Source organism: Vanacampus margaritifer, chromosome 20 (assembly GCF_051991255.1).
Source record: "Vanacampus margaritifer isolate UIUO_Vmar chromosome 20, RoL_Vmar_1.0, whole genome shotgun sequence".
Classification (NCBI taxonomy): domain Eukaryota; kingdom Metazoa; phylum Chordata; class Actinopteri; order Syngnathiformes; family Syngnathidae; genus Vanacampus; species Vanacampus margaritifer.
The window spans coordinates 15,180,218-15,205,000 of record NC_135451.1 but is presented as its reverse complement, the minus strand read 5'-3'; the positions used below and the strand labels follow the sequence as shown (position 1 = coordinate 15,205,000).

General features: G+C 44.9%; 2 protein-coding genes and 1 long non-coding RNA gene across 4 annotated transcripts in view; 2 read left to right on the top strand and 1 right to left on the bottom strand.

Moving 5' to 3' along the window:
* The window catches only part of LOC144040307 (guanine nucleotide-binding protein G(olf) subunit alpha-like), a 4,770-nt gene extending 3,722 nt beyond the window's left edge, over window positions 1-1,048 (top strand). The window contains exons 9-12 of one of the 2 annotated variants that reach the window (XM_077554421.1): window positions 1-61; window positions 154-284; window positions 366-433; window positions 509-1,048. The exon at window positions 1-61 is cut by the window's left edge and continues 60 nt beyond it. In XM_077554421.1, coding sequence (XP_077410547.1) covers window positions 1-61; window positions 154-284; window positions 366-433; window positions 509-655 — 407 coding nt within the window. In that variant the 3' untranslated portion in view covers window positions 656-1,048. Of the gene's footprint in view, window positions 62-153; window positions 434-508 lie in introns of both variants that reach the window. The other variant, XM_077554420.1, reaches the window with a different exon arrangement.
* A 60-nt stretch (window positions 1,049-1,108) lies between these two features.
* On the bottom strand, window positions 1,109-1,985 carry LOC144040308 (uncharacterized). Its single transcript, XR_013289689.1, has 2 exons — window positions 1,545-1,985; window positions 1,109-1,428 (listed from the first exon to the last, which is right to left on the bottom strand). It is a non-coding gene; the product is annotated as an uncharacterized LOC144040308 (long non-coding RNA).
* An 861-nt stretch (window positions 1,986-2,846) lies between these two features.
* On the top strand, window positions 2,847-24,070 carry LOC144040667 (piezo-type mechanosensitive ion channel component 2-like). Its single transcript, XM_077555047.1, has 55 exons — window positions 2,847-2,922; window positions 4,638-4,736; window positions 6,798-6,905; window positions 6,985-7,027; window positions 7,102-7,222; window positions 8,161-8,314; window positions 9,056-9,269; window positions 9,556-9,703; window positions 10,973-11,176; window positions 11,242-11,347; window positions 11,461-11,834; window positions 11,919-12,036; window positions 12,106-12,320; window positions 12,403-12,551; window positions 12,621-12,699; window positions 12,768-12,862; window positions 13,243-13,445; window positions 13,510-13,667; window positions 13,733-13,903; window positions 14,026-14,139; window positions 14,212-14,412; window positions 14,490-14,694; window positions 15,560-15,661; window positions 15,750-15,927; window positions 15,997-16,083; window positions 16,293-16,449; window positions 16,592-16,688; window positions 16,756-16,921; window positions 17,357-17,446; window positions 17,561-17,649; window positions 17,725-17,790; window positions 17,863-17,969; window positions 18,246-18,378; window positions 18,447-18,515; window positions 18,653-18,819; window positions 18,887-19,212; window positions 19,345-19,581; window positions 19,652-19,753; window positions 19,857-20,013; window positions 20,102-20,284; window positions 20,371-20,611; window positions 20,690-20,786; window positions 20,874-21,021; window positions 21,103-21,190; window positions 21,264-21,390; window positions 21,471-21,629; window positions 21,706-21,853; window positions 21,927-22,115; window positions 22,192-22,284; window positions 22,386-22,552; window positions 22,635-22,751; window positions 22,839-22,918; window positions 23,083-23,296; window positions 23,369-23,510; window positions 23,617-24,070. Exons 1-55 carry the CDS (start codon window positions 2,847-2,849, stop codon window positions 23,716-23,718), a joined length of 7,980 nt encoding a protein of 2,659 aa, XP_077411173.1. The 3' UTR covers window positions 23,719-24,070.
* Window positions 24,071-24,783: the final 713 nt, after the last annotated feature.

Here is a 24,783-nt window from a genome sequence, read left to right as displayed (position 1 = left end):
ACAACTCCACCAATCGGCTGCAAGAATCTCTGGACCTCTTCAGATCCATTTGGACCAACAGGTTCTCGGCCGATTGGCTCCGGTTAACCCCGCCCGCCCGCCCGCTCAGCCATTGGTCCTTGTTAACGTGGCCTGCGCTGTGATTGGCTGCAGGTTTTTGAAGACCATCTCGGTCATCTTGTTCCTCAACAAGCAGGATGTGCTTGCCGACAAAATATTGGCGGGGAAATCCAAACTGGAGGATTATTTCCCGGAATACGCCAACTACACGCTTCCTCCTGATGGTAACACACACACACACACACACACGCGCACACACAGGAAGGAAGTCACAATTGTCAGTGTATGTGTGTGCGTGTTTCCAGCTGTTCCAGATGCGGATGAGGATGCCAGGGTGACCAGAGCAAAATTCTTCATCAGAGATGAGTTTTTGGTAAGGAAAGAAATGTTCAAATAATAGGACAATGTATATTTTATATATGTGCGTGTGTATGTGTGTGTGTCTCAGCGGATCAGCACGGCGAGCGGCGAAGGCAAACATTATTGCTATCCACACTTCACATGCGCCGTGGACACGGAAAACATCCGTCGAGTGTTTAACGACTGCCGAGACATCATCCAGCGAATGCACCTGCGACAGTACGAGCTCCTCTGATTGGCCGCTGGCCTCTCACTAGTCCCCGCCCACTTCTTGGAACAGGATGGGCGAGTACCGACACCAGATATTGTATCAGGCTGATACTAGACCTTATTTTAATGTATGTATCGGTAGTTAGTCGCGACGGCCGATACCAGTATCAGCTGGATAGCAGGCCTTTGTGGCCATTTCACGACGGGGAACTAGAAATAAGAAGACTAGAATATTCCTATTCATTTCCAGCAATTTTATCTCATTTACTGCCATTGAACTATTTCTATTAGTTTAACATTTTTTCCCCACTTTTGTTAACAAGAGTATGAAAACCTAGAAAAAAAAATGGTATTGTACATTTAGAACAGATATAAAATTTGTGATTAATCGTGAGTTAACTAGTGAAGTCACCTGACATTGACATAATGCATGTTAAATCACTTGAATCACATTTGCACAAAACATGGCAGAGACAACTTATGAAATTACATAGCATTTATTTACAAAACATAAAAAGATAATAATAAGGGGGGGGGGGGAAATACCCGTGATTTAATAGCTCCGTTTGTTTGGTATTAGTCATTGGCGCTTGTTGAAGTTCATTTGTAATCCCCAAGGAAAAGTTTGAGTACTCACTGATTCCCTCAGATCCGAGCAAAGTTTGTTCAAACCTTCAGCCAAGCAGTTGGTTAGCTTAGCCACAAAAATCCTCCTCGCGTGGTCCACAGGTGGGAAAAGTAGGCCTTCCTTCCGTCCACGACAAGTCCTGAGCACTTCTGGCAGCATCCCAAAGCACGCTGGCAACAAGATTCACAAACAAAAGTGTCTTAAACTACAAATGTTCATGAATTCACATTTGCTTGGTTTATACTAATTCAGAAGCTTGGTAGAAAACATCCCGCAGTGCACACACCTTTCGGATTGTTCCCAGTTGAGTCAAGTCAAAAGCAGGCAATTAGCTTAACTGTTAGCTGTGGGCACGAACCAAACTTATCTCTTCCTCTTTACTCGTAATGGGGTAAATGCCGCCGGACTTCCGACTTCCGGGTTTCACACATCGGCGTCGTTTCCGGCCGCGTTCCAACACTCGCGCGCCCAACCGCGTGCTCCCGTGCGCAGAGCGTCAGACACACGACTCACTCGCACCCGTCAACCGAGGGGCGCAAAGGCGGAAGCGCAAGACACGTCGCAAACAAGAAACAGAAGCAAATCTGATGTGTGAAAACCAGCAAGTCGGAAGTCCCGCCTCCTCCGTGGCATATGCCCCATTCCGTTTCCCGCGCCTCGTCTCGTTCTTTTTTCTACCCCAACCGTGAGAGGACAAAAACAAAACACACGACACTGATGCGTTCAAGGTCCCGCTCAAACGTGGGAAATTAACAATTTTCTCTACAATGGGGCAATGCAATATTGAGGTAAATGTTACAATGTAAACAATAAAAGAAAATGTAGCAGGTTACTACACATACACAGTACATAATAAATTCATAAATTACGAGTTTTGAAATCAGAATGTTTTTTTCAACTATTGTTATGTGATTATTCAAACAGTCTGCGTTGTTTAGCATGTTGATGATTGTACCTCAGAGTTGTTCTGATAAATGTTCAAAGTGAAATAAAAACAGCTGTGTTTCTTAATTCTTTGTGATTTTTTTGAGGGGGCGGTTGAGTATGTTTTTGAAAGTGCACTCGTTCCCTCGAACCCAACACGAACACTCTGGCTTCTCTTGGAAAGTCGCCATGAAAAGAAAAAAGTTGGTTTTATTTTGGGGCTTTTGGGAGGCGTTGCAGTCTTGAGCAGAGTGTCCGTCAGGGGCTGGGGGCGGGGCCGGGGATGGGACTTCGTCAGAGAGAGAGAAAAGAGAAAAAAAAAAGTCTGAAAACATCTGTGTGCTTCCAGTTGCTTTTCTGACACAAAAGACGAAGGAGAAGAAGATTTAGTTTGAAAGTGAAGGCTGGGGAAAAAAACAAGCTTTTTTTCTTCTATCTTTTTGCTCTCTTAATTGTTGTTTTTTTTGTAGTTTGAGCTCGGAGCGGCTCACACGTTGGCTGGGCGACTTTGTGCGTGTGCGTGCGCGCGCGGGCGTGTGTGTGCGGGATGCCCCCGGAGGCGGCGGTCCCGGTCCGGTTCAGGCGGACACACTTCTGACAGTCCGCCCCACAAGCGCCAGCGGGACCAGGGTGGATCCGTCGTGGATCCGGGCGGGACGGAACCATGTCACGTCCGACCTCCGAACTGCTGCTGGCGGGTTTCATCTTCCGACTTCTGCTGCCACTCAGCCTCACCGCAGGTTTGCATTCTTTTAGCCTCGTTGTTTTCATTTTTCAAAAGTCAAAAAGTCGTGTCCGTTTTGTTCATTTGGAACGAATATTGATCGACATTAAAGATGACAAACTCATCAATAATCCCGTTGCTCTTTGCACCTGACATTTGAGTCAACATTAATAATTCACAAATTATTAAACATCGTCCACATTGTTTTTGGCATTAAAAGGTCACAAGCGCACACTTACTTGTGCTTTTAGTGCTTCATTGCAGACAAACTGAACAATAAAAAAGCAGCCTGAAAAGTTCAGCACAACTGAAGTGCCTTGTTGTCCCCTTTTGGGATTTTGATTCAACTTTCATTGAACAATTACAATGAAAAAAATCATTCTGATGAATGAGTCAGTGCTGTACTTTTGTATTCTCTCGCGCGGCCTGTCAACATTTGGACAACATCTTTGTTGAAACTTTTCAAAAGCACAAAGAAAAAAGCTAACCATTTCTACTTGATTCATATTGCGTTCAACGTAGCATCTATGCTAGCCTAATAAGATAGTCAAGATGTAACTAACCACAATTAAAGTAACATTTGATTCATCTGTCAATATTTTCTTGATGAATCAGTCACATTGAAATTTTTTTATTATTATTTCCATCTCTTGAAAAACAGGAAAAAAAATTCACATTGATAATGCAGAAAACTGATGACGATTCCGTTACCAATTGATCTTTAACATCTGTCGGGGGGTGTAAGCAAAAATGTCAAATCGGATGTTTGCAAATGTCTTGTTTGGAAAGAAAACAAACAAAGAAAATCAGTCTGCTTTCATGGACGACTACAGAAATTAAAATGTCCAATACCACTTTTTTTTTTTTTAGACCAATACCAGTATGAGTACCGATAACACTAGTACTCGTAAAAAAAATAAAAAAATAAAATGTAATCAATGACATACAACTTTAAAGAAATACCTATATCACAAAAAAAAAAATCTTAAAATTGCATAAAATGAATGGCAATTTTCAACTCAGTTCATTATTGTCAAATTGCCACGATACCAATACCTTGAAAAAAAAGTCCAGGTATCAGCTCAAGACTAATACCTGTTGGTAATCGCCTATGCCTGATCAAAATAATCAATTAATTTAATAATCGATTCATTGTCAATTAATCGACAAGTTATGTCGCCTCCGTGTGTGATTGACAGGTTAGCAGTCCTGTCTGACTCCGCCTCTTGCGAAAAAGTTCAATTGCAGACACAAACACACACACGATGTCACGTTGTAGCTATTAGCACGTTAGCACATCTCACATGTAGGCAACATGAACAACAAAGCAGTTGATGGCCTGCTAGCATCCTAGTGTTTGTGTGTGTTCAAAATCCTCCTTCAGTGTGACGGACTTGTCGGATAGTGCAGAACTTTCTGTGGTTGCGCGGAGCCTTTTAGCGCCTCACATTCCAAACCGAGGGGGAGGTGTGCGCGTGTGCGTGCGTGCGTGTGGTGAGCAGTGTGTCAACACGCACACAACCAGATGTTGTTACCTGGGAAAGTGGGAGCAGTGTGTGCGTGTGTGTGTGAGGGGGTGGGGGTGGGGTTGGGGTTGGGGGGTGGGGGAGCAAAACAAGGCCTTCCTTGGTGCGTTCTTTTTAAAAACTTTCAGGCCGCTTTCAAATCGGGAAAGATGTTTGATGTCGTCATGCGTGTGCGCGCGCGCTGACTTTGTTGCCGTGTCGACAGGCGCTTTGCTGCGTTTTAACGGCTTCTCGCTGGTTTACGTCCTCCTGCTGCTCCTGCTGCCCCTGCTGCCCGAACCCAGCGCCAGCTCCCTCAACGCAGGTACCGCCAGTCCGCCACCCTCACGTCACACCCACTTGGGGGCGGAGTCATACGGCCCACTCCCATTTTTAGTCCCACTGATCTGCACTCATGTCCTGGAATATTCCTTTCATATATTTTTTTCCCTCAAATTTATTGTTTGAAAAACTAAACCGGATTTTTTTTTTTTGTCTTCAATCATTTTCAATTATGAGTTGTTATCCTGCGTTTTCACAATTACCTTGAAAATGTAACTTAGTTACTTGCTTTAAAAAGAAACTCAGATTACAAGTTACTATAATAGTTACATTTAGCAGATACCGACCAACCTTCTTTGCATAAAAATTACTTTTTGGAAAAACATTTAAAAAAAAAACATACAAAAAAAAAATAATTAAAAAAAAGAAGACTTTTTGCCACTTAATTGTGACATTTAAGAACAAAAGTTTATTTTTATTGAAAAATAAAATAGACAACAACATTTTGACTCATTATTTTAATTTTAAAAAGTAACGATTAACAAATTTGCTACTTATTTTTAAGTTAATAAATAAATAAATAAATAAAAAGACAGCCATTCTAGACTTCACTTAAGAAAACTATACTTTTAAAAAATAATTTCTAACAATAAAAGCCGTCTTATTTAATTGACATATTTAACTATTAATGTTGTGATGGCAAAACTCAACATTTACAATTAGAGACACAAAAAGAGACACACACACACACAGTAACACACGTGTGCCAGTTTCTTCCTTCCTGAGGAAAGCAAAAGAATAGACACTCAATCCTTGACGCACATACAAACACGCACGCACACTCACGTTTGCATGTTGCGGCGCGTCAGATGATTTGGCCTGAGGAAATAGAAAAAGAATAGACTTGACGACTCACTGACAAATCACAGTGTGATATCACTTCCTGTTTTGGTTGGAGAGGAATGAGTCTTTGGTGACATCACAAGGAGGCGTGGCCTAAGGTCACGTCAGAGAACTCTCAAGGCAGGCCATTGAAGAAAAATGTCACAAAGAGTCAAACTCAATTGGGGCTGCAACTAACCATTACCTTTTAATCCTTCTGATTTTTTTTTTTTTTTTTTAGTAACCAGATTTCATAACTCAAAGCAGAATTTTTCCACTTTAGAGGATTTGGAGTATTTGAAAGTCTCCAAGCAATTTAAGATGATGAAAATTCTACACTTTCAACTTTATTATTCCGCTATTTTATTTTTTTATTTTTATTATTTTTATTATTTTTATTTATTTATTTATTTTTCCGCTATTTTAGTCCTCGCACTTATTTGACACGCTACTCCTTCCACATTTTTTCAACCGATTCTCACTAATCCAATTTCAACACGTTTCAAAAATTCACGCCAATTGTGCTTACATTTTTCTCATTCCAACAATTCCCGGTTTTCCCAAAATTAAAAACAATTGCAACCAAAAAAAAAATCATTATTTTTATTATTTTCCAATAGCACATTCAGCTTAACATTTTCAAATCATTCCTATTTTAAATTTAAATCATTCAACTGGCCTTGGGAACGATCTTCAAGGTGGCAAAAATTCACACTTTGCAAAACATTTTCATCTTTAAAATGCCCACAAGAATGTATTTATTTTTTATTACGATTTTCTTTTTTTTCTCCTCTGATTTTTACAATGTTTGACCGATTCAAACCAATTCTAACTTTAAACTGTACCGCAATTTTTTTTCAAAATTTCAAAATAAAAGTAAAAAAATTACGATGTTTGTTTTATTTTGTTTCTCTCTAATTTCTACATTTTTTGACCGATTTACAAATTCCAATTTAAATTGTTCAGCTTATGCATACCACCATTTTTTTTCTCAAAATCTCAAAATAAAAGTAAAAAAAATAAGATTTTTTACCCCCCCACATTTTTTCATTCACCCTCTCAGCCTTCACATGCAATTTCTCCAGAAATTGCATTCTCTCGTTATCAATAAATTTGATAGTTGATGACTTGTGAACTCCCGACGATGTAGTGTCAATCGACTGCTGTGAAACCACTTGACCCCAAAGGTCAAATGTCAAAGTGGGTGCGATTGGTTTCCTAGGCAACACCAACCGCTGCGTGACGGCAGTTTGCGTGTCCAGTTTCCTCTTCCTGCTGCTGCAGACTTTCTTCCAGATCACCACCGCCACCCTCGCACCCGAGTACAACTGTAAGGCCCGCCGTCTGTCTGGTTCCCACCTGTCCCGCCCGTCTCACACGTGTCTGTCTGTCTGTCTGTCTGTCTGCAGGCACCTCCTGGCAAAAGGCGCTGAGTCAGCTGGGCTTAGTGAGGTAAAAAAAATAAATAAATAAATTGATCCACATTCGCTCTTCATGATCCCAAACGTGATGGTTGTGCCAATCAGTCTGACAGGAAGTGATGCGGCGTCGGCCGTGCGACACGTCCTCCCAGACGTGGGCGTGCTGGTGGTCGGCCTGCTGACGTGGCGGCTGAGCCTGAGATCGAGCCCCGAAACGCACACGCAGGTCACAACACGCACGCACACATAAACTGAGCAGGTGTAACCTTGTAAGTCGTCTCCTCTCGTTTCTTAACGAGATTTGCCGTGTATTAGTGTGTAACTCAGTAAGCCATTTATTAGCGTAACCTCGTTATGTGACAGACGGGCACGCGCGCGCACACGCTAATGATCAGGTTTCTGCGCCGTCTTTTTTTTTTTTTTTTTGCTTTTCCTGTCATGCCTTGTTTTAAACCTCCGTCGCCATTTTGAGGTTATAGTGCAAGCCATGAAAAAAAAAAAGGTTAAAATACGATCAAAATATATTTGCAATTACTAGAGTTGTTAATAAAGTTAGAAAAAAGTATTGAATCAATGTAGAATTTTTTATTATAGGTTTGGAGTTTTTTTTCTTTTAACATTGTCAATATTAAATTTGAAATAATCAAATACGTTTAGAAAAAAAGGTTATGGTTGTTTATTAGTTCAAATTAAAATTTACTTTTAAATTACATTAAAGTATTTTTGTAAATCATTTAAACCCTTATGTGATTAAAAAAATATATTTTTTTTTCTATATAGTAAATAAAATATAACAATAATATATTTTTATTTTCCAATATTAAAGTTTTAAATAATTACAAATGATATAAACACTTTAAAAACATGACTTTTTCAAAATAGTTAATTTTAAATTAAATATATGTATAATCTACATTTTTGAAATATTTAATTTAAATTAAACTTTGCTTGTAAAATATTGAATTCCAAATAGCATTTTAAAAATGGCATTTAATAAATTAAAGTTATTATTCTCTCCCAAAAATAAATTTTAGACCAATTTAGTTTAGTTGGAGTGGCTTGGTCTTCATCACTCATCACCATCGTTTTTGTACGAGAAGCTGACTCGCCGACGTGACTTTGGAGTGTGGATTGAGGAGGACCGCGTGTGCTTTGCGTGCGCAGGAATCACCGGCTTTTTGCGAGGAAGGCGAGGGAACCACCGGCAGCAGAATTGCAGCTGAACTGGAAGAACTGGTCAGCAAGACCAGGATGATGTTGGCAAACATGATGGCCAGCGGAGGGAAAGTTCTGCTCACGCTTTTGCTTGGACTCACAGGTAAACCGTTGGACCACGCAGACTTCCATCTTCTTCCTCTATTCCCAAGGGATCTTGGTCAATACTTTTTATGCTTGGCGGCCATCTTACATTGCCACTCGTTAAGATTGCCGATCTTAAATACATTGATTTCTCCATGGCGTGAAAATCCCACAGTGTGTATACATACGCACATGCGTGTATATAACTCCGTGCATCTAGCACGCGACCCACCGGAATTACACAAACAGAGGTGAACAAACGTGGCGACGCAACACAGAACCACATTTAATCGGGTCGGGAAAAAAGTATATTTCTGTTTCCATTTTGCAGCAATTAGCATTAGAATATAGCTAAATTTCATCATTATTCACAAATCTGTTAAAAACTGTGTGGGGGGGGGGAAAGCTTTTTGTAACATGGCCCTGGTTGATCTCTTATACTCTGCTGCCACCTGCTGGCCGTTTTTGTAATAACTACCATTGCTTAAAGCGTACTCTTTAGGTCAGAGGTTGCATTAAAGCCTTCTGTATGCTCTTGCTTTTAAAAAATAGTTATTAAGTTATTATTTTTTTTTTTTAAACATATAAATATGTCTTTGGGATCATGGTACTATTTAAAATAGAACATATTTATACGTTTTTGGGAGCAAATGAGTTAAACGGGTTATCCCGAATGTTTTAGAAACGCGAATTTTGACCTTAATCCAAATAGTGAGTGTATGGACAGTAAATTGAAACTTTTCTGCCTCCCTCCTCCCAGGTTTGGTGCTGCCGTCGCTCTCCTCGCTCCCCTACCTGCTTTCCTTTCAGCTGGTGTGCACGTGGTGGGCTTGGAGCGGTGGCCTCCCCCCGCCGCTCTTCAGGATTCTCTCGTTGTTGTCACTCTTGTACTCCGCCGCCCATTTCCTGCTCGTCTACGCCTACCAGCTGCCATCGCTACAGGAGGCGTGGCCTCCCAGCCATACCTCTGCCAGGTAAAACACACAAAAGCAAAGGTGAGAATGAGCATGAAGCATGCCTGAAGTCGTAGCATGTTTGACTCGTGTCAGATTAGAAAAACAATGAAGTCATTTGATGATGCAACACAAACTTTTGTCTTTTGTGTTGCTAAAAAAAAAAACGGAAAAAATAATTCTGATTTACAGGAAAATGAAAACAATTCCACAAAAATAAAGGATCTCGTATTAGTGCAGCATTCTCACCTTCAGTGATGGCTGCTAATGTGATGATGGCTGACGGATTGCTTGATTGATGGCGCAGCTTGTTCGGCCTGGTGCCTCTGGTGTCGGTGGACTGCGCTGCCCCCTGGAGGATGCAGGTCAACCCGCAGCTTAGCTGGTTTCACTTTGTCAGTCCTCTGATGCTCGTCATGCTCTACCACGTCGTGGCCGGCCTGCGGAGGAACCAGGTGATCACGCAGAAAAACTGAATGAAGGCAAAGGAGGACACGGGTCATTCTATGCCAAGTCACCCCCCCCCCCCAAGAATAATGAACATTTTAACTCTTTTTCTGCCAAACGTTATCCAAAAAACAACCCCCTACAGTGCCAGCCGATTCCAAGAATTTTAACTCATCTTTCAAGGCAAACAGAATATTGTGTGCTATGGCTACATAAACATCTTTCATACCATATGAAAGATTTGATTCCATTCTTTTGTTAGAAAAAAAAAGTACGTTTCTACCTAATTCCGTTCTTTTGTAATCACAATTTAAAAATAGGTCATTTGAGTGACATCAAGCAAAAATGGAAAAAAATGAGAAAACAAGCTTTTTGTGAAAACATTTTCTGCACAACAGTGACTTCGACGCCATTTTTTTGTTTAGCGACACTCTGTAAATTCGATTTAATGTGACAAACACTTTGATCATTCACGTCATCCTTGAAAACGTTCTATTGCCTAAGATCCGCCATGTTTTCATGTAATTTGATACAGGAGAGCCCAGATACAATGCTGCCATCTGCTGGCCATAGTTAGTGGGTTGTTTTGTATTTTCACAAGCCCATTCACAAAGCAGCGCTGCACAAGACGTTGCACTGCCCATTGAGAAAATAAAACGTAGTTGTCGTCAATTGACGTCATTGGCGGTATACAGTGGGCATGTCCTTAACGTCAATTGACGTTTTTGGCAGTAAAAGAGTTTTAACCAAACAGATTTTGATTTGAATGAAACTTTGTGATGGCATAAAACGATCTTAAATTTGAGGTCAGTCGTATCAGGGATTTGGGATCTACAGCCCGCCGAATTATGACATTCTCAGCAAAAACCTTCCTCTGAACCCTAAAATCATCTTTGAAACTTTAATATATTTTAGAGAGCCTCAGAGATTATATTTCTTGAAAAATTTTGTTAAGATCATTTGGAATCATTTTTACAATTCCCTTTCCAACACTACATGTTTTGTGAAGATTGACCCAGTAGTTCGTGAGATATAAGGGTTCAAGGGATGGTCTCTTTTTGCCCGTAGCACCAAAAACCCTTTCCTCCAATTGACCTAGAATTTGAGATTTAGTGTTGTGCTATCACTATCAACAAGTACACCAAGTTTCATTAAAATCTAAATGTGCTTGGTTAAACCCACTGGGTAGTTTGGCATGGAACGACCCAGACAGGGGTGGTCCTCCGCTATTGGCTGAGAGGCATCACATGGTTGTGAAAGTCGTTGTTCTTCTTCAGTTGCTGGATGGCGGAGGGGCGCAGAGCACAGACAAAATGGACTCTTTGGTCCCCGGCAGCTGCGACGTCAGCAGCGACGTTATCGACACCACCGATGAGATCATCAGCGATGAGGTCATCAGTGACGAGGTCAAAAGTGACATCACAGCAGAGAGGCGGCGAGAGCTGTGGAGAACAGCTCATGACAGGCGCAACTATAGAGAAGTACGTTTATCGTTATGATTATTATGATCCCATTTCATGTCTTAAATGGAGTCTGAACATTTCAGCCTCTGGATTCTTCCGGTCTGGATAGTCCCTCGGAGTCTTTGGCCCCGCCCACACAGAGCACAGCCTTGGATTTGGACACGCCTCACTACTCCTTCAGCCAATCAGGTGAGTACAAGCGGCGGCCATTCGGCGAATGAAGAAATGATTTTCCCGTGCCAAGACTTGTTGCATGTGCAATCTGTGAACTCCTACAAATCTCCTTCCATCCCCTGCGGCAGACACGTTGGAGACGTGCGCATTCGAAGGTGACGACGTGGGATGGGCCGAGGATGCGGAAGTGTCAGGAGGATCGGGCGTGGTTGCGGTGGCGTTCGGCTTCCTCCTAAAGCAGAGTTACATTGGCGCACTGATGGCCATGATGGCCTGGTCCATCACGTACGTGTCGTGGCTGACGTGCGTACTGCTGCTGTGGTCGTGCGCGCTGTGGATGATGCGTGAGCGGCGGCGCTACACGCTGGCATCCTCGCCGTGGTTGGTGGCCTACGGCAACCTGTTGCTCGTCCTGCAGTACGTCTTCAGCTTCGCCGCCATCCGTCAGGTCCCGGGGCTCTTCCCCAAAAAGGACGATCCCTGCCGGGAGCTAGCATCAAAAGTACGAGGACTCAAGACTTCTAAGTTGTAGTCAGACTGTGCGAGGGTGAGAATGCCGTTGTGACCTTTGCGGTGCTTTTTGCAGCTTATGTGCCTGTTGACCTTCTGGCTGCTGCTACGTCAGGCTCGTACAGAGAAAATAGCACGGCAGAACGACCGACAGACAAACTCCGAGCTATCCGCCATCACCGTCCACATCCAAGGTAAGACATCTCCGGCGGCCGCGACATCCTAGTTTCTGACTGATGGTTTTCCTGGGTCTTGGATTCCAGATGAGAAGGTAGAAGAGATTTGCTACGAGAAGGTTCTTCTGATGAAAGGAGGCGTTCAGATGGATGCTCTGCTTGCAGTGGTTACCAGGATGTTTATCAAATACTGGATCTACGTCTGCGGCATAATGTTCTTTTTCGTCAGTTTTGAGGGCAAAATGGTCCTTTACAAGGTGATCTACATGGTGATGTTTCTGTGCTGTGTGGCCCTCTACCAGGTAGGAACCGTTTGCCATGACTCCAGTTACTTGTTAGCAAAGCAGCTAGCTTGCGATCCCGTGCCTTCTTCCATCTCTGCAGTTGAACTATGAAAAGTGGCGAGCCTGGTTGCGTGGCTTTTGGGTAGCTGTGGTGGTTTACTCCATGTTGGTCCTCTTTCTGGTCTACACATTCCAGTTCCCCTCGTCCCTCCACACCTGGACTTACTACACTGGACTCAGCACTCACAGGTTTGTGCCTGGGAGGTCCACGTCCGCCACTTGGATCTTTGTAAGTTCTTGTGTCTTCTGACCCTCCAGGTTGGAGGATCTGGGTTTGGAGAAGTTCTCAGTTCCAGTCCTCTTTGCAAGGATCTTCATCCCCACAGCTTTTCTGCTGGTGCGGATTGACAAACGTGACTGGATGCTGTCAAAATGCTAATGCTAATGCTGGTTTTCATTTTGAAGGTTTGTATTGTTCACCTGCACTACTTCCATGAGCCCTTCCTCCAGCTGACAGACCTCAAAACTGTCGTGGACACGCACAACAGCACCATCACAAGGTAGAACGCAACAATCAAACAGATAATCAGAGGTCAGACGGCTAAACCTGAGCAACACACAACCACTATAACAACACACCAATCAAAGTAGTTCCCGAGATATAAGGGTTCAAAGGAATGCGGCAACGCCCTCCTTTTGCCGAAAATGTCAAAATTTGGTGGGCTGTAGCTCCCAGACCCCTGCGCCAATTGACCTCAAATTTGAGATTTAGTGTTGTCTCATCACTATCAACAATTACACCAAATTTCATTAGAATAAAAAAATCGACTTGGTTAAAATGTTCTTATTTTTTTAGGTGATTTGACATGGAATGACCCTTCAAGTTGCTTGTTTTAGTTGAACATGTCACCTGTGCCATGTGTCCACCGCCGATCTTCAGGTTGGTCCACTCTGAGGGCAGCCTAGTGGACATGTCATTGGGAGGAGCTTCTCAGCTCTTTGCAGAGGACGATAAAGTAGCAGTTGTGTCAGAAAAAGAGGAGGAGTTAGAGGAGAAGTGGCGACAAAGCGAAGAAGATGAGGAGTTGGAAAAGGAGTACCCCTGCACATTTGAGGAGGAGAGCCTGTCGGAGCACACGGCAGGTAAAATGTGCTTATTACAGCTCGGCAAAAACAAAAAGTGGACTGTGGGCTGGTGTGTCCGCAGCATTGGTGTCGTGGAGATTGGTTGTGGACCGTCTCTCCGTTTTGTTCCTGCGGTTCCTCCTGTCCCTGCAGCGCCTGCAGCGCCTCCTCTGGTGGATACTGGAACTTCATATTGTAAAAATCGTCTCCTCCTACATGATCTGGATATCGGTGAAAGAGGTCCGTCAAGTGCGCCGCCGTCTTCGTGTTGGTCCGTCTCACCACTCCCGACTCTCTCTTTCCAGGTGTGTGTGTTTAACCTGCTGTTTGTGGCATGTGTGGGCGTGGCTCTGCCCTGCCGGGCCTGGCGCCCCCTGCTGGCGGGAGTGTGCACCGTGTGGACATGCGTGGTGGCCATTTGTAAGATGTTGTACCAGCTCAACATTGTCCAGCCCAACACGTCCAACTGCACTATGGTAAATCATCTGTCCGTATGTCTGGTGCCGCTGGCTGTCTCACCGGCATGTCTGTTGATGTGACTCAAAATCGGACAGTGAATTTAAAGATACAGTACTGTCTGTCATCTTTCTGTCTTTAGCCAGGTAACTCCACTATCAACGTGTCTACCTCAGTCTTGTACGCTGCTCCGATTGATCCGGCCCAGTGGGTGGGTCTTCGCAAACATGAGGGAAAACTGCTGGACTACTTGAAGGTGAGTGCAGGTGACCTGCATCTTTTTGCCACTACACTCGCTGGATGGCATCATTTTAACTTGTTTCCGCAGTACAACCTGATGATGCTGGCGCTCTTAGCTTTCGAGGTGACCATATACAGACACCAGGAACTCTACCATCTGCGCCGCAAGAAAGTCCCACCTCCAACCAGAACTTTGTTCCATGACATCAGCAGGCATCACCTGGATCAAAGCCTGCTGAGCTGCGCCAAATACTTTCTCAATTACTTCTTTTACAAGTTTGGCCTGGAGGTGAGCGACTGTCGGCACAAACCTGAGCATCTTGAAAAATGTGCTTACAAAATAGCTTGAAAATGTCTGTGTGTCAGACCTGCTTCCTGTTGGCAGTCAACGTGATTGGCCAGCGGATGGATCTGTTTGCTGTAGGCCACGCCTTTGGGCTCATCGGCGTCCTGTCACGGCGCAGCAGGAAGCGTATCAGTGCGCTGTGGCCAAAGTACTGCTACTACCTGTCAGCGCTGTTGTGCCTCCAGTATCTGTTGTGTATCGGATTCCCGCCTGCTGCCTGTAAAGGTAAAAGTTCACCACTGGTGCCCACATGCTACCAGGCTAGCGGAACATTTTGAATTTTGAATAAAAACGATAATGAATTTTGAGTATAGGAACGATACGAGCCCTAAAGGCCTAAACTTGAACCCCTACCCTTGTAATAAGTAGGGAATTTTGTTGTTGAAATTATGTGCAATATATGGATGAAACTGGTCACAAGGTGAATTTAATGAGGTGAACATTTAGAATTCTGAAGGGAAGCAAATTGTTGTATGTCTCATTTGAAATAAATGGGGATTTTTGACGTGAAAAATGTTGAATTAGGGGGAAAATGTGAACATTTGGAATGAGTAAAATATTAACCGGTGAAGCCGGTGAATATTTGGAACACGTTGAAGTTGGAATGGTTTAAATTGGTCAAGAAATGTAGTAGTTAAAGGACGGAAAACGCCAGGATAAGAAAAAGTAGAATAACCTGCGAATTATCTTCTTGTGAATTGTGGGGAAACTATGAACGTTTGGAATGAGAAAAGTAATAGCCCACAAAACGTGAATTTTTGTAACATGTTAAAGTTGGAATGGTTTGAATCGGTCGAAAAATGTAGAAGTAGTTGAAGAACAAAAAACAGTGGAATAAGAAAAAGTAAAATAACGTTTAAATGCTTTCAGCATTCACACAAAAATATGGCAGCAGAGTGGACAAGTGGTTAGCACATCTGCCTCACAGTTGTGATAATGCTCATTCGTTCACGATTGTCCAGTTGATTTGCATCACTCGGCCTAAGACAGGCCTCATTAGGATAAGTGCTACGACAAGAAATGAAGCACAAAATCTCAAAGTGCTATCTAGTGCTATTTATCTAAATGTATGCGCTCCCTTCTGTCTCAGATTATCCATGGCGGCCACCAACATCCAACATGGACTCCAACGTGGTGAAATGGCTTTTCCTGCCAGATCACCTGACTCCCCCAAACCCCCTCTTCCTCCTCTGTAAGGTGGTCCGCATGATCATCCTGCTCCTCCTTGAAGCAAACGTGAACAAGAAAGAACCGTGTGCGCGTGTGTCTGTGTGGTCCAGATGACTTCCTGCTCTTGCTGGGCGCTTCGCTGCAGCTTCAGGTGTTCGAGGACGAGCATGACGCCGTCGTCCGGGGACTGGCGGGGGACAATGGCGAGCCGGACATAGAAGACGGACACATCTTTGATCCAATCAGAAGGCTCCGTCTTAGCACTGTCCCTGACTTCATGCTGTGCAGGTGAGCAGCAGACACTTCCTGTTTGTCTTCAGCTGTCTGCATGTTTGACCTTCTGCCACCTGTGCGCAGGTCTTACCTGGATATGATGAAGATCATCATTTTCAGCTACATGTTCTGGTTCGTCCTCACCATCATCTTCATCACCGGAACCACCAGGTGAGAGAATGAAAGGGCTCGTATGTGCGCGATTGGCCACGGTGGGTCAAACCACAAAGGAGGCGCACAGTACTGACGGAAAACCGTCAAGGTAGTAGGAAAAAGAGAAGTTGGAAAAATAACAAAGGAACCCTGACCCTGACTATTTTCAGAGTGGATAATAAATTGGTGTCAAGTCCTGTTTGAGTTTGTTTCTACTTCTCTTGCAGGATCAGCATTTTCTGCATGGGCTACCTAGTTGCATGTTTCTATTTCCTGTTGGTGGGCGGAGACCTGTTGCTTAAACCCGTTGGCTCCATCCTGGTTTATTGGGACTGTCTGATTGGCTACAACGTCTTCGTCATCACCATGAAGAACATCCTATCCGTACGTCTGATTCTCAGTCGTTCAGGTCAAAATCGAGACAACACTCAAAACTCATTAGAAGAGTCCAGTTGCCTCCGACTACTTTGGATTCTGTCCATACACGATGTCCGTAAATGGATGTACGCGATCCTTCTCGCTGCAGATCTTGGCGTGTGGTTTCATCAAGTCGCTGGTTGTCAACCACTGCTGGCTGGTTCAGCTTTTCAGCTTGGCCTGCACCATCCGGGGATATGCCAAACGTAAGTATGCCGTCGTAAGTATGGCCCCTGCTTGCCATTTTTGTTCATTCTGGTATCATCTTGGCAGCGGCGCAGCAGAACAGTAAACAATGCGAACTGCCCAGCGACGAGGCGGGAATCATCTGGGATGGGGTGTGCTTCTGCTTCCTTTTACTGCAACGGAGGGTCTTCAGGAGTCACTACTTCCTCTACATGGTGCTGGACCTTCAAAATACTCAACTGCTGGCCTCCAGGTAAAATACCAGGGCTGTAGTCAAATCCAAGTCAAGTTCGAGCCATTAAGGTCCGGGTCCAAGTCAAAACCGAGTCAAAGTAAAAAATAAAAAAAAAGACGGCGTGCTGTGGCGCTCGGGGTCAGGTTAACCAATCAGATGGCTTGCTGCCTGGTAGCCAATCTCAATGCTGGTCTAGTTTGATCATCTGAAAAACTTTATTTCAAGTTTCTTTGGAAGGAGGACGTTAATTTTTAGGAACAAAAATATAGTTGGACTCGGTTGAGCCGATAAAAATATTTTGCCAGTCCAAGTCAAATGTCAAGAAGTCCAAGTCAAGTCCCAGACAACAAAAAAACGTGTTGAGTCCAAGTCCGGACTCGAGTACTACAACCCTGAAAAATACAGACATGATTCATACACGAATGCATGTGACACTCGTCATCTGTTTTGTAGGGGAGCGGAGCTCTTTGAGGCGTCCACCGTGAAAGCGGTGCGAGCGAGACTGGAAGTGGAGAAGATGTCCATGGACCTGCTGAAGAGACAGTAAGACTCGTTTCCATGGAAACATTGACTTGCAACATGTGCTTGAAGTGCAGCAGTGTGTGGCAAACTTGTCCGTAGACTAATTTAAGTGTTAAACGTCGATCTGCGTTTCAGGATGGAGAGGATTAAATGTCGCCAGCAGAAGTTCCGCAGAGGAAAAGAAAAAATGCTCAGTTTGACTCAAAAGAGTTCCCGTAGTGACGGTGTGTAAAGCGTTGGTGTTGTCGCGATAACAATCGAATTGACCCACTGAGTTTTTGGATTTGATTTTCCTTCAGCTGAAGAAAAGACAAAGGGGAGAGCGCAAGGGGATTGGTGGAAGCCGTGGGTGAACCACGCCTCAAGTGAGTCACGTGAGCCCGACGTCCTCGCTTCCTCATACTGGGTTCACTGGAACAAACGCTTTGTGTCTGCAGTGGTGAGGAGTGGAGACTACTTCCTGTTTGAGAGCGACAGCCAGGAAGATGAAGATGACAAAAAAGAGGAGAAGGAGGAGGAAGGTCCTGACAAATCTGCCTTTCAGGTGGGTCACCTCCTCCTGTTCTTTGTTCTTGTTCTCATCTTCTTCGAGTTCTTTTTCACCTTCTTTCTCTCCTTCTCCTCCATCTCTTTTTCTTTTCTGCCTCTTCTTTCTCTTCTCCTTAGTACTTGTGTCCTTCTCCTGCTCCTAACTGTTATTCTCCCTGCCTTCTGCCTCCTCTTCAGTGCTATTCTTGGCAGAGTTTGGTTCTCTTGGTAATGCTTTGCTAATCTTCCTCCTCTTCTTCTTCTTTCTTTATGTCTGACTGGTGTGATGTAGTTTGTGTACCATGCCTGGATAACGGACTCCAGAACTGCCCTGCGAGCTCGTCGCAGCCAGAAAAAAGGGAAGAAGCAGAAGCCCAAAGAGAACTTGACGTCTTGTGAGCAAAACGGAGGAGAGGAGACATCAGGTACTTTCACTTGCACAAAGAAAAGAAACAGAAAAGTTGAGGGATTTAAGTGAGACTTGTCCTTCTAGCATGTGGTGCTACTGAAGTGACGGAGGACTCCGGGGAGGATGCGGAGAAGGACAAGGAGGAGGGACCAGGTATGACGACGATGGGAAATGGATTGGTGCCTGTTGTAGCAGGCCAAGTGAGGCCAGGGCATACCCGGGCCATGTTCGATCTGGTTCAGAGGAAGTTAAGAATACAGATTTTGATATGATCACGTTTCATATTTAAGATACCGTCCTGCGTCGGGCCTCCAACATTCTTCGCTTCTGCTGGGTTCTCCTGTCGGCTCTGCTGGACTCACTGACCGCTTGGTTGTGTGGTTTGTGTCGTGAACACGTGGACATCTCCACCGTCCTGCGCATCGAGCGCTGCATGCTGACCCAGCAGGCCAAACAGGTAGCGCTCAAAGACCGCAACCAAGATGGAGGACGAGCCGCTTATGTCTCCCCGCTTGTGTTCTCAGGGTCAAGTTCCATCCAGAAAGGCCATCCACGTGTACTACCAGGAACAGATGATGCAGAGTTCCGGAGAACTGGGAATTGACTCGAGCATTCCTAAGGAAGAGGGCCAGACAGCAGATATGGACGAAGACGAGAGCCCACAAGCGGAAAGTGGACCTGCACTCGCGTCTAGAGATGAAACAGAAGCTGATGCCTCCGAGGTCCCTCCAACAGAAGACTGCCCAGAGTGCTTTATGGCTAAGACCAGCCAACGACACCGAACCAAACTGACCAGGATGAAGAGAGTCACGTCGTCCTCGTCTTCATCCTCAGATGAGGACGACCACAGGTTGGTCCCCTCAAGCTATGAACGTCAAATTGATCCTTAACACATTTTTCAAAATCTTACAGTGTATTTTGCACAACAGTGTCATGGTGTGAAGAATCAAACCAACAAGTTCTCCAAACATACCTCTTCCAGGGCTGCCTCTCCTTTCTCTCAGGTGTCCCCGCCTTCCTACAGCCATGCTCTCGGTCTAGACATCCAAGAACAGGAAAGTAAGCAGGACAATTCCAAAAACAGAATGCGTGGGGCAAGGACAAGATTAAGGAGGCATCTCTTACTTAAGACCGATTTCCCATCTGGATGCGCCTCCACTTCCTGTCTGTTGGCATCTCGCCCTCAGGAGCTGACAGCGAGTGAGCTTCTGAAGAACAGGTGAGTCCAAGAAAGGATCTACATCCAGATGACCTGTGGGTGCTTTAAAATCGGATTCTTTTTTGAACAGGACTTTCCACAATGCGGAACTGGAGGCGTCCGATGATTTCTATAGCAACCAACCCCAGCTGCTCCAGCTATGCTATGCCTTTTACAACATTCTCGCTGCCAGGTAGCGTCCAAAAGTTCTCTCTACAAACAAATGATAGGAAACTTGAGATGTGACTTGGACCACGTCGGACCTTAGTAGTCCTATTTACAACTTGTGGTACCAGGTCGGAGACGGTGTGCTACCTGGTCATCGTCTTGAACCACATGGTGTCTGCCAGCTGTCTCACCTTGGTCCTCCCTGTTCTGGTGTTTTTGTGGGCAACTCTGTCTGTACCCCGACCCAGTAAGACCTTCTGGATGACAGCGATCATCTATACTGAGGTTCACACCACTTTTTTTCTCCGGGGGATCAATAAAGTCTAAAATCACCTCATAAGGATGTGCTAACACTCAGGACTGTCTCCTTCAGGTCACCATCGTTATCAAATACTTTTTCCAGTTTGGGTTCTTTCCCTTCAACCAAAAGTTAGAGGTGGACCGCTCAAAACCCTTCCACCCTCCCAACATCCTGGGGGTGGAGAAGAAGGAAGGCTACGTTTTGTACGACCTTCTGCAACTGCTTGCTCTATTTTACCACCGAGCCATACTGAAGGTAAACACGCTCAATGACGCACTACCTGCCATGCTGCCAAAAATACAAAACAAAAACTGATTTTTTCCCCTTTGGACCTGACCTAGTGCCACGGACTTTGGGACCAGACCATCTCCACTGACTCTAAACATCACCATGACGACCAGGAAGAGTTTAGTCAAGGTTCCTCCCCCAGCGACATAGTGTACTGGTCTGGCGAAAGGCAGGCCCGCTCTAGCTCCACCCAGCTGTGCTCTCCTGCAGGTGAAATGGAATGCACCTTAATCAAAGGAAACATGGAGACAAAGCAGACAGAAAAAGGTTTTTCTTCCGAGGCCACGGCAGTCAGTCAGAATCAGATCATCGCATGTAAATACTCCTAGAAATGGATGGAGGGAAATGTACAGGTTTGATTTGTGTTTTCAGGCAGTCTGAGTTCCATAGAACAACTCAGCAAGTTGGAACTGCTGCTGGAGAAACTTCGGGAACTTTCCATCCGGAGCAAGCAATACTGCGTTAGCAAGTATGCTTAAGCTAAGCCGAAAGCAGTTTGACTGTGATGGTCTCGGTTCTGATGGTCCTAACAACGTTGCCCACCAAACTCTTTCAGATGCAAGTCACTTTACAGTCCAGTCTGCCAGTTCTTCCAAGCTCTGGTCCAACCAGAGTACAGCGCTGTGACAGACGTTTACGTCCTCATGTTCCTGGCAGATACCATCGACTTCATCGTCATTGTCTTTGGCTTCTGGGCCTTTGGGGTAGACTTTCGCACCTCATGAGCACAGGTCACGAAGATTCAGTTTCATCTGTAATATTAACTTTTTTTGGGGACTTCTCAGAAACACTCCGCAGCCGCCGACATCACTTCCTCCCTTTCAGAGGACCAAGTTCCTGAAGCATTCTTGGTCATGGTTCTGATCCAGTTTGGTACGTCTTCCTGCCTGAATGATTCAACATTGGTTTTGCCGTCCAGCTGTCTCACTATCCTGTGTGTCTGCAGGTACCATGGTGATAGACCGAGCTCTGTATTTAAGGAAGACGGTATTGGGAAAATTGATCTTCCAGGTGATTTTGGTGTTGGGGATCCACTTCTGGATGTTCTTCATCCTGCCAACTGTCACTGAGAGGTGAATAATCATTTCCTCTTGCCCAACAAGAAAACGAAACGTAAACGGTTGTAACACACATTGTCTGTCTGTGTGTCCAGACGCTTCAATCACAACTTGGTGGCTCAGCTGTGGTATTTCGTCAAATGTATTTACTTTGGCTTGTCAGCCTATCAAATTCGCTCAGGTTATCCGACGCGTGTTCTGGGAAACTTCCTGACGAAGAGCTACAACTACCTCAACCTGTTCCTGTTCCAGGGGTAAGTCACCACCACAGTCCGTGACTTTAATCGCACAATTGGTTATTGACTTTTAGTCATTCGTTTCCACCTGTAGTTTCCGTCTGGTTCCTTTCCTGACTGAGCTGCGGGCGGTGATGGACTGGGTGTGGACCGACACCACCTTGTCTCTGTCCTCCTGGATCTGCGTTGAGGACGTCTATGCCCACTGCTTTGTCTTAAAGTGCTGGAGAGAGTCTGAGAAGGTCCAGATTCAGTTCAAAGGCGAAAACTGTGAGACCGCAGAGCCCTAAAGTCTTCTTGTGCTCTGGTCCTCAGCGATACCCTCAGCCTCGTGGTCAGAAGAAAAAACGAGTGGTGAAGTACGGGATGGGAGGTTTGATCGTTCTGCTGCTGATCTGCATAGTCTGGTTTCCTTTGCTCTTCATGTCCCTTATCAAGTCTGTGGCTGGTGTCGTCAACCAGCCACTGGACGTCTCACTGACCATCACTCTTGGAGGGTTTCAGGTAATCACATTTAGACTTAAAGGCTTGGACTGAAGCCCATCCTTTATTGACAAGTGTTCATCCTTGTCTTTATCAGCCAATTTTCACAATGAGCGCACAGCAGAATCAGCTGAAAGACTTGACCGAGGAGGACTTCAGAGCCTTCATCAGTTCCTACAGTTACACCCCAGTAAAACCTCCTCTAAACTCACAATATTCTTATTGTTTTTGTTTTCAACAAACCGTTCTTTCAGCTAACCTAGCACTGCTGTATTGTCCACCCCCCCTCAGAGCGCATTGCAGTTTCTGGAAGCGTACACTCACGAGGATGTGACTGTGGCAGAGCTGCAGGGAAGCAGTAACTCTCTGTGGACCATCAGTCCACCAAGCAGGCGATACCTGAGCCAGGTGCTCAACCTGGACCACTTTCCCCTGACCTTGTCCTGGACAGTTCAGAGGTCACATTTACTTCCTTGATAAACAATAAATCCCCTAAGAAAGAAACTGGCTCCCTCTGACCTTTTTCCTCCCTAAAACCAGGAATTTAAGTCTTGGAGCAAAGGCTGAGCTTGCATCAGGTAAACATGTGTCCTACCTGAATGATCAGACTCGTTTGGAACTGATCCAGCTGCTGAATGGCACCAGGACACTTCCTGTGTGAGTGTCATCTTTTTTACAAACGGTTGAATCTGCCATCTAAAGCTCAGGTTTGGTGCGAGCTAACCGGATGTTTGTCTGTTTCAGCGTGATTGACGGCGTGTTGCCATCTTTCTTACGCGCTCCCAGCGACTCCAACGCCAAACCAATTGAGCAGCTCTACACAGGTTTCTAATTTTCATCACAGATGATGTCATGTCCATCTTGTTGCTTTCTGTATGCCTAAAATGCAGGATGGAAGAGGATTGAGAGATATGAAAATTCTGAAGTGAATTTCATTAGGTTGGCAGCTCTGTATACACAACACTGTGCCCCCGTCTCGTCCAATCAGACGGCTGCTACAAGGATATTTTGTTGTCCCTGGAGCGAACCGCCAATGAGAGCCAAGAGATCCAGGAGTGGTGGATTGTTGACCAACCAGCTTCCAGCCTTGTACATTTGGGAGGCGGAGCGTCAGTTGACAACAGGAGAGAGGCGGGGCTTCAAATCTTTGTGTTCAGCGATAAAGTCAGCCCGCCGAGCCTCGGCTTCCTGGCCGGATACGGGTACGTAGATCAGTCGCCGTGGTAACAATGCACAGCACCAGTACCTTCTTAATTCCTGCTTGTGTCCCGTAGCATTATGGGATTGTACGCCTCCGTGGTGTTGGTCATTGGGAAGTTTGTACGGGAATTTTTCAGTGGAATTAGTCACTCAATCATGTTTGAGGAGCTTCCCTGCGTCGACCGCATCCTCAAGTTGTGCACTGACATCTTCTTGGTATGACGTACTTTCTTCTACATCATATCAAGCCAAAACCTCACTTCCCGTCACTGTGCAGCCGACCAGCCGGAGGTAAGCATCTGATTGGTCGTTTGTGTTTCAGGTGCGAGAGACGGGGGAACTAGAGCTGGAGGAGGAGCTTTACGCCAAACTCATCTTCTTGTACCGATCGCCAGAGACTTTAATCAAGTGGACCAGACGCTGACAGACTGTTGTGACGTCGTCGGCTCTCAAATCAACGTGACTTTGTCCACACTTACTTGAAGGCGGCGTGGCGGTAGCCATGATCCGTTTCAATGTTACAGCTCAAGGCGGGAGAGTCTTGCAGCTTGTACGGTTGCTGGCTCAAGTACCGCTTTCACTCCCAAAAGGACCAAAGCGCTCCCGGTGACCTTCAGTTCTTTTGCACGCATCCCTCTGAAATATAAATAAAACACTGCGTAACTGGAAACAAAAGGAGTTCTGCAAAGTTGGACGCTTTTCCACTTGCTGTTTAGGCACTGAATCGGTCAAAGTACAGTCTAAAGTCTGAAATGTCAATAAATTGAGAACTGGAATTCTGCTTATGGAAGATGTGTCGCCATGTGAACATCAAAGTGAGGCGGTACAGCTACTGTTTCCCCAAAATGATTCAGCTTGTCAGAAAAGAAACTTTCAACATTTGCAGGGTGACCAGATTTTGAGTTCCAAAAAAAGAGCAAACTGGGCCTCGAGATGCGTAAATGATACTCAAAGTTTTAAGCAAAGATGCCATAACATTGTAACTATTTTTGAAGTCGGCCAATGCTTCCCCTGTATGGGGAGAAAAAACAACAGCTTTATTTTTAGCGGCATCATTTGTAATGATCTCATCTCCTGTTAGCCCCGTACATTATTAGGTGTTTGTTTCTTCAAATGAGAAATTGTTGCGACTTACTTGACCCACTTGTTCCTTCTGAAGTCGTTTCTAAATGGACCAGCAGTCCAGTGTCTCCCGCTGTTACGCAGCAGAGCTAGCATCTGAAGCTAAAGCAATCATGCACACACAGAGCTAGCATTTGAAGCTAAAGCAATCATGCGCAAAGCGTTAGCATCTGACCCTAAACCAATCGTCACACACTGAGCTAGCATCTGAAGCTAAACCAATCATACACACACACACAGAGCTAGCATTTGAAGCTAAACCAATCATGCACAAAGCGCTAGCATCTGAAGCTAAACCAGTCACATACAATGAGCTAGCATATGAAGCTAAACCAATCACACAGAAAGAGCTAGCATCCAAGCTAAA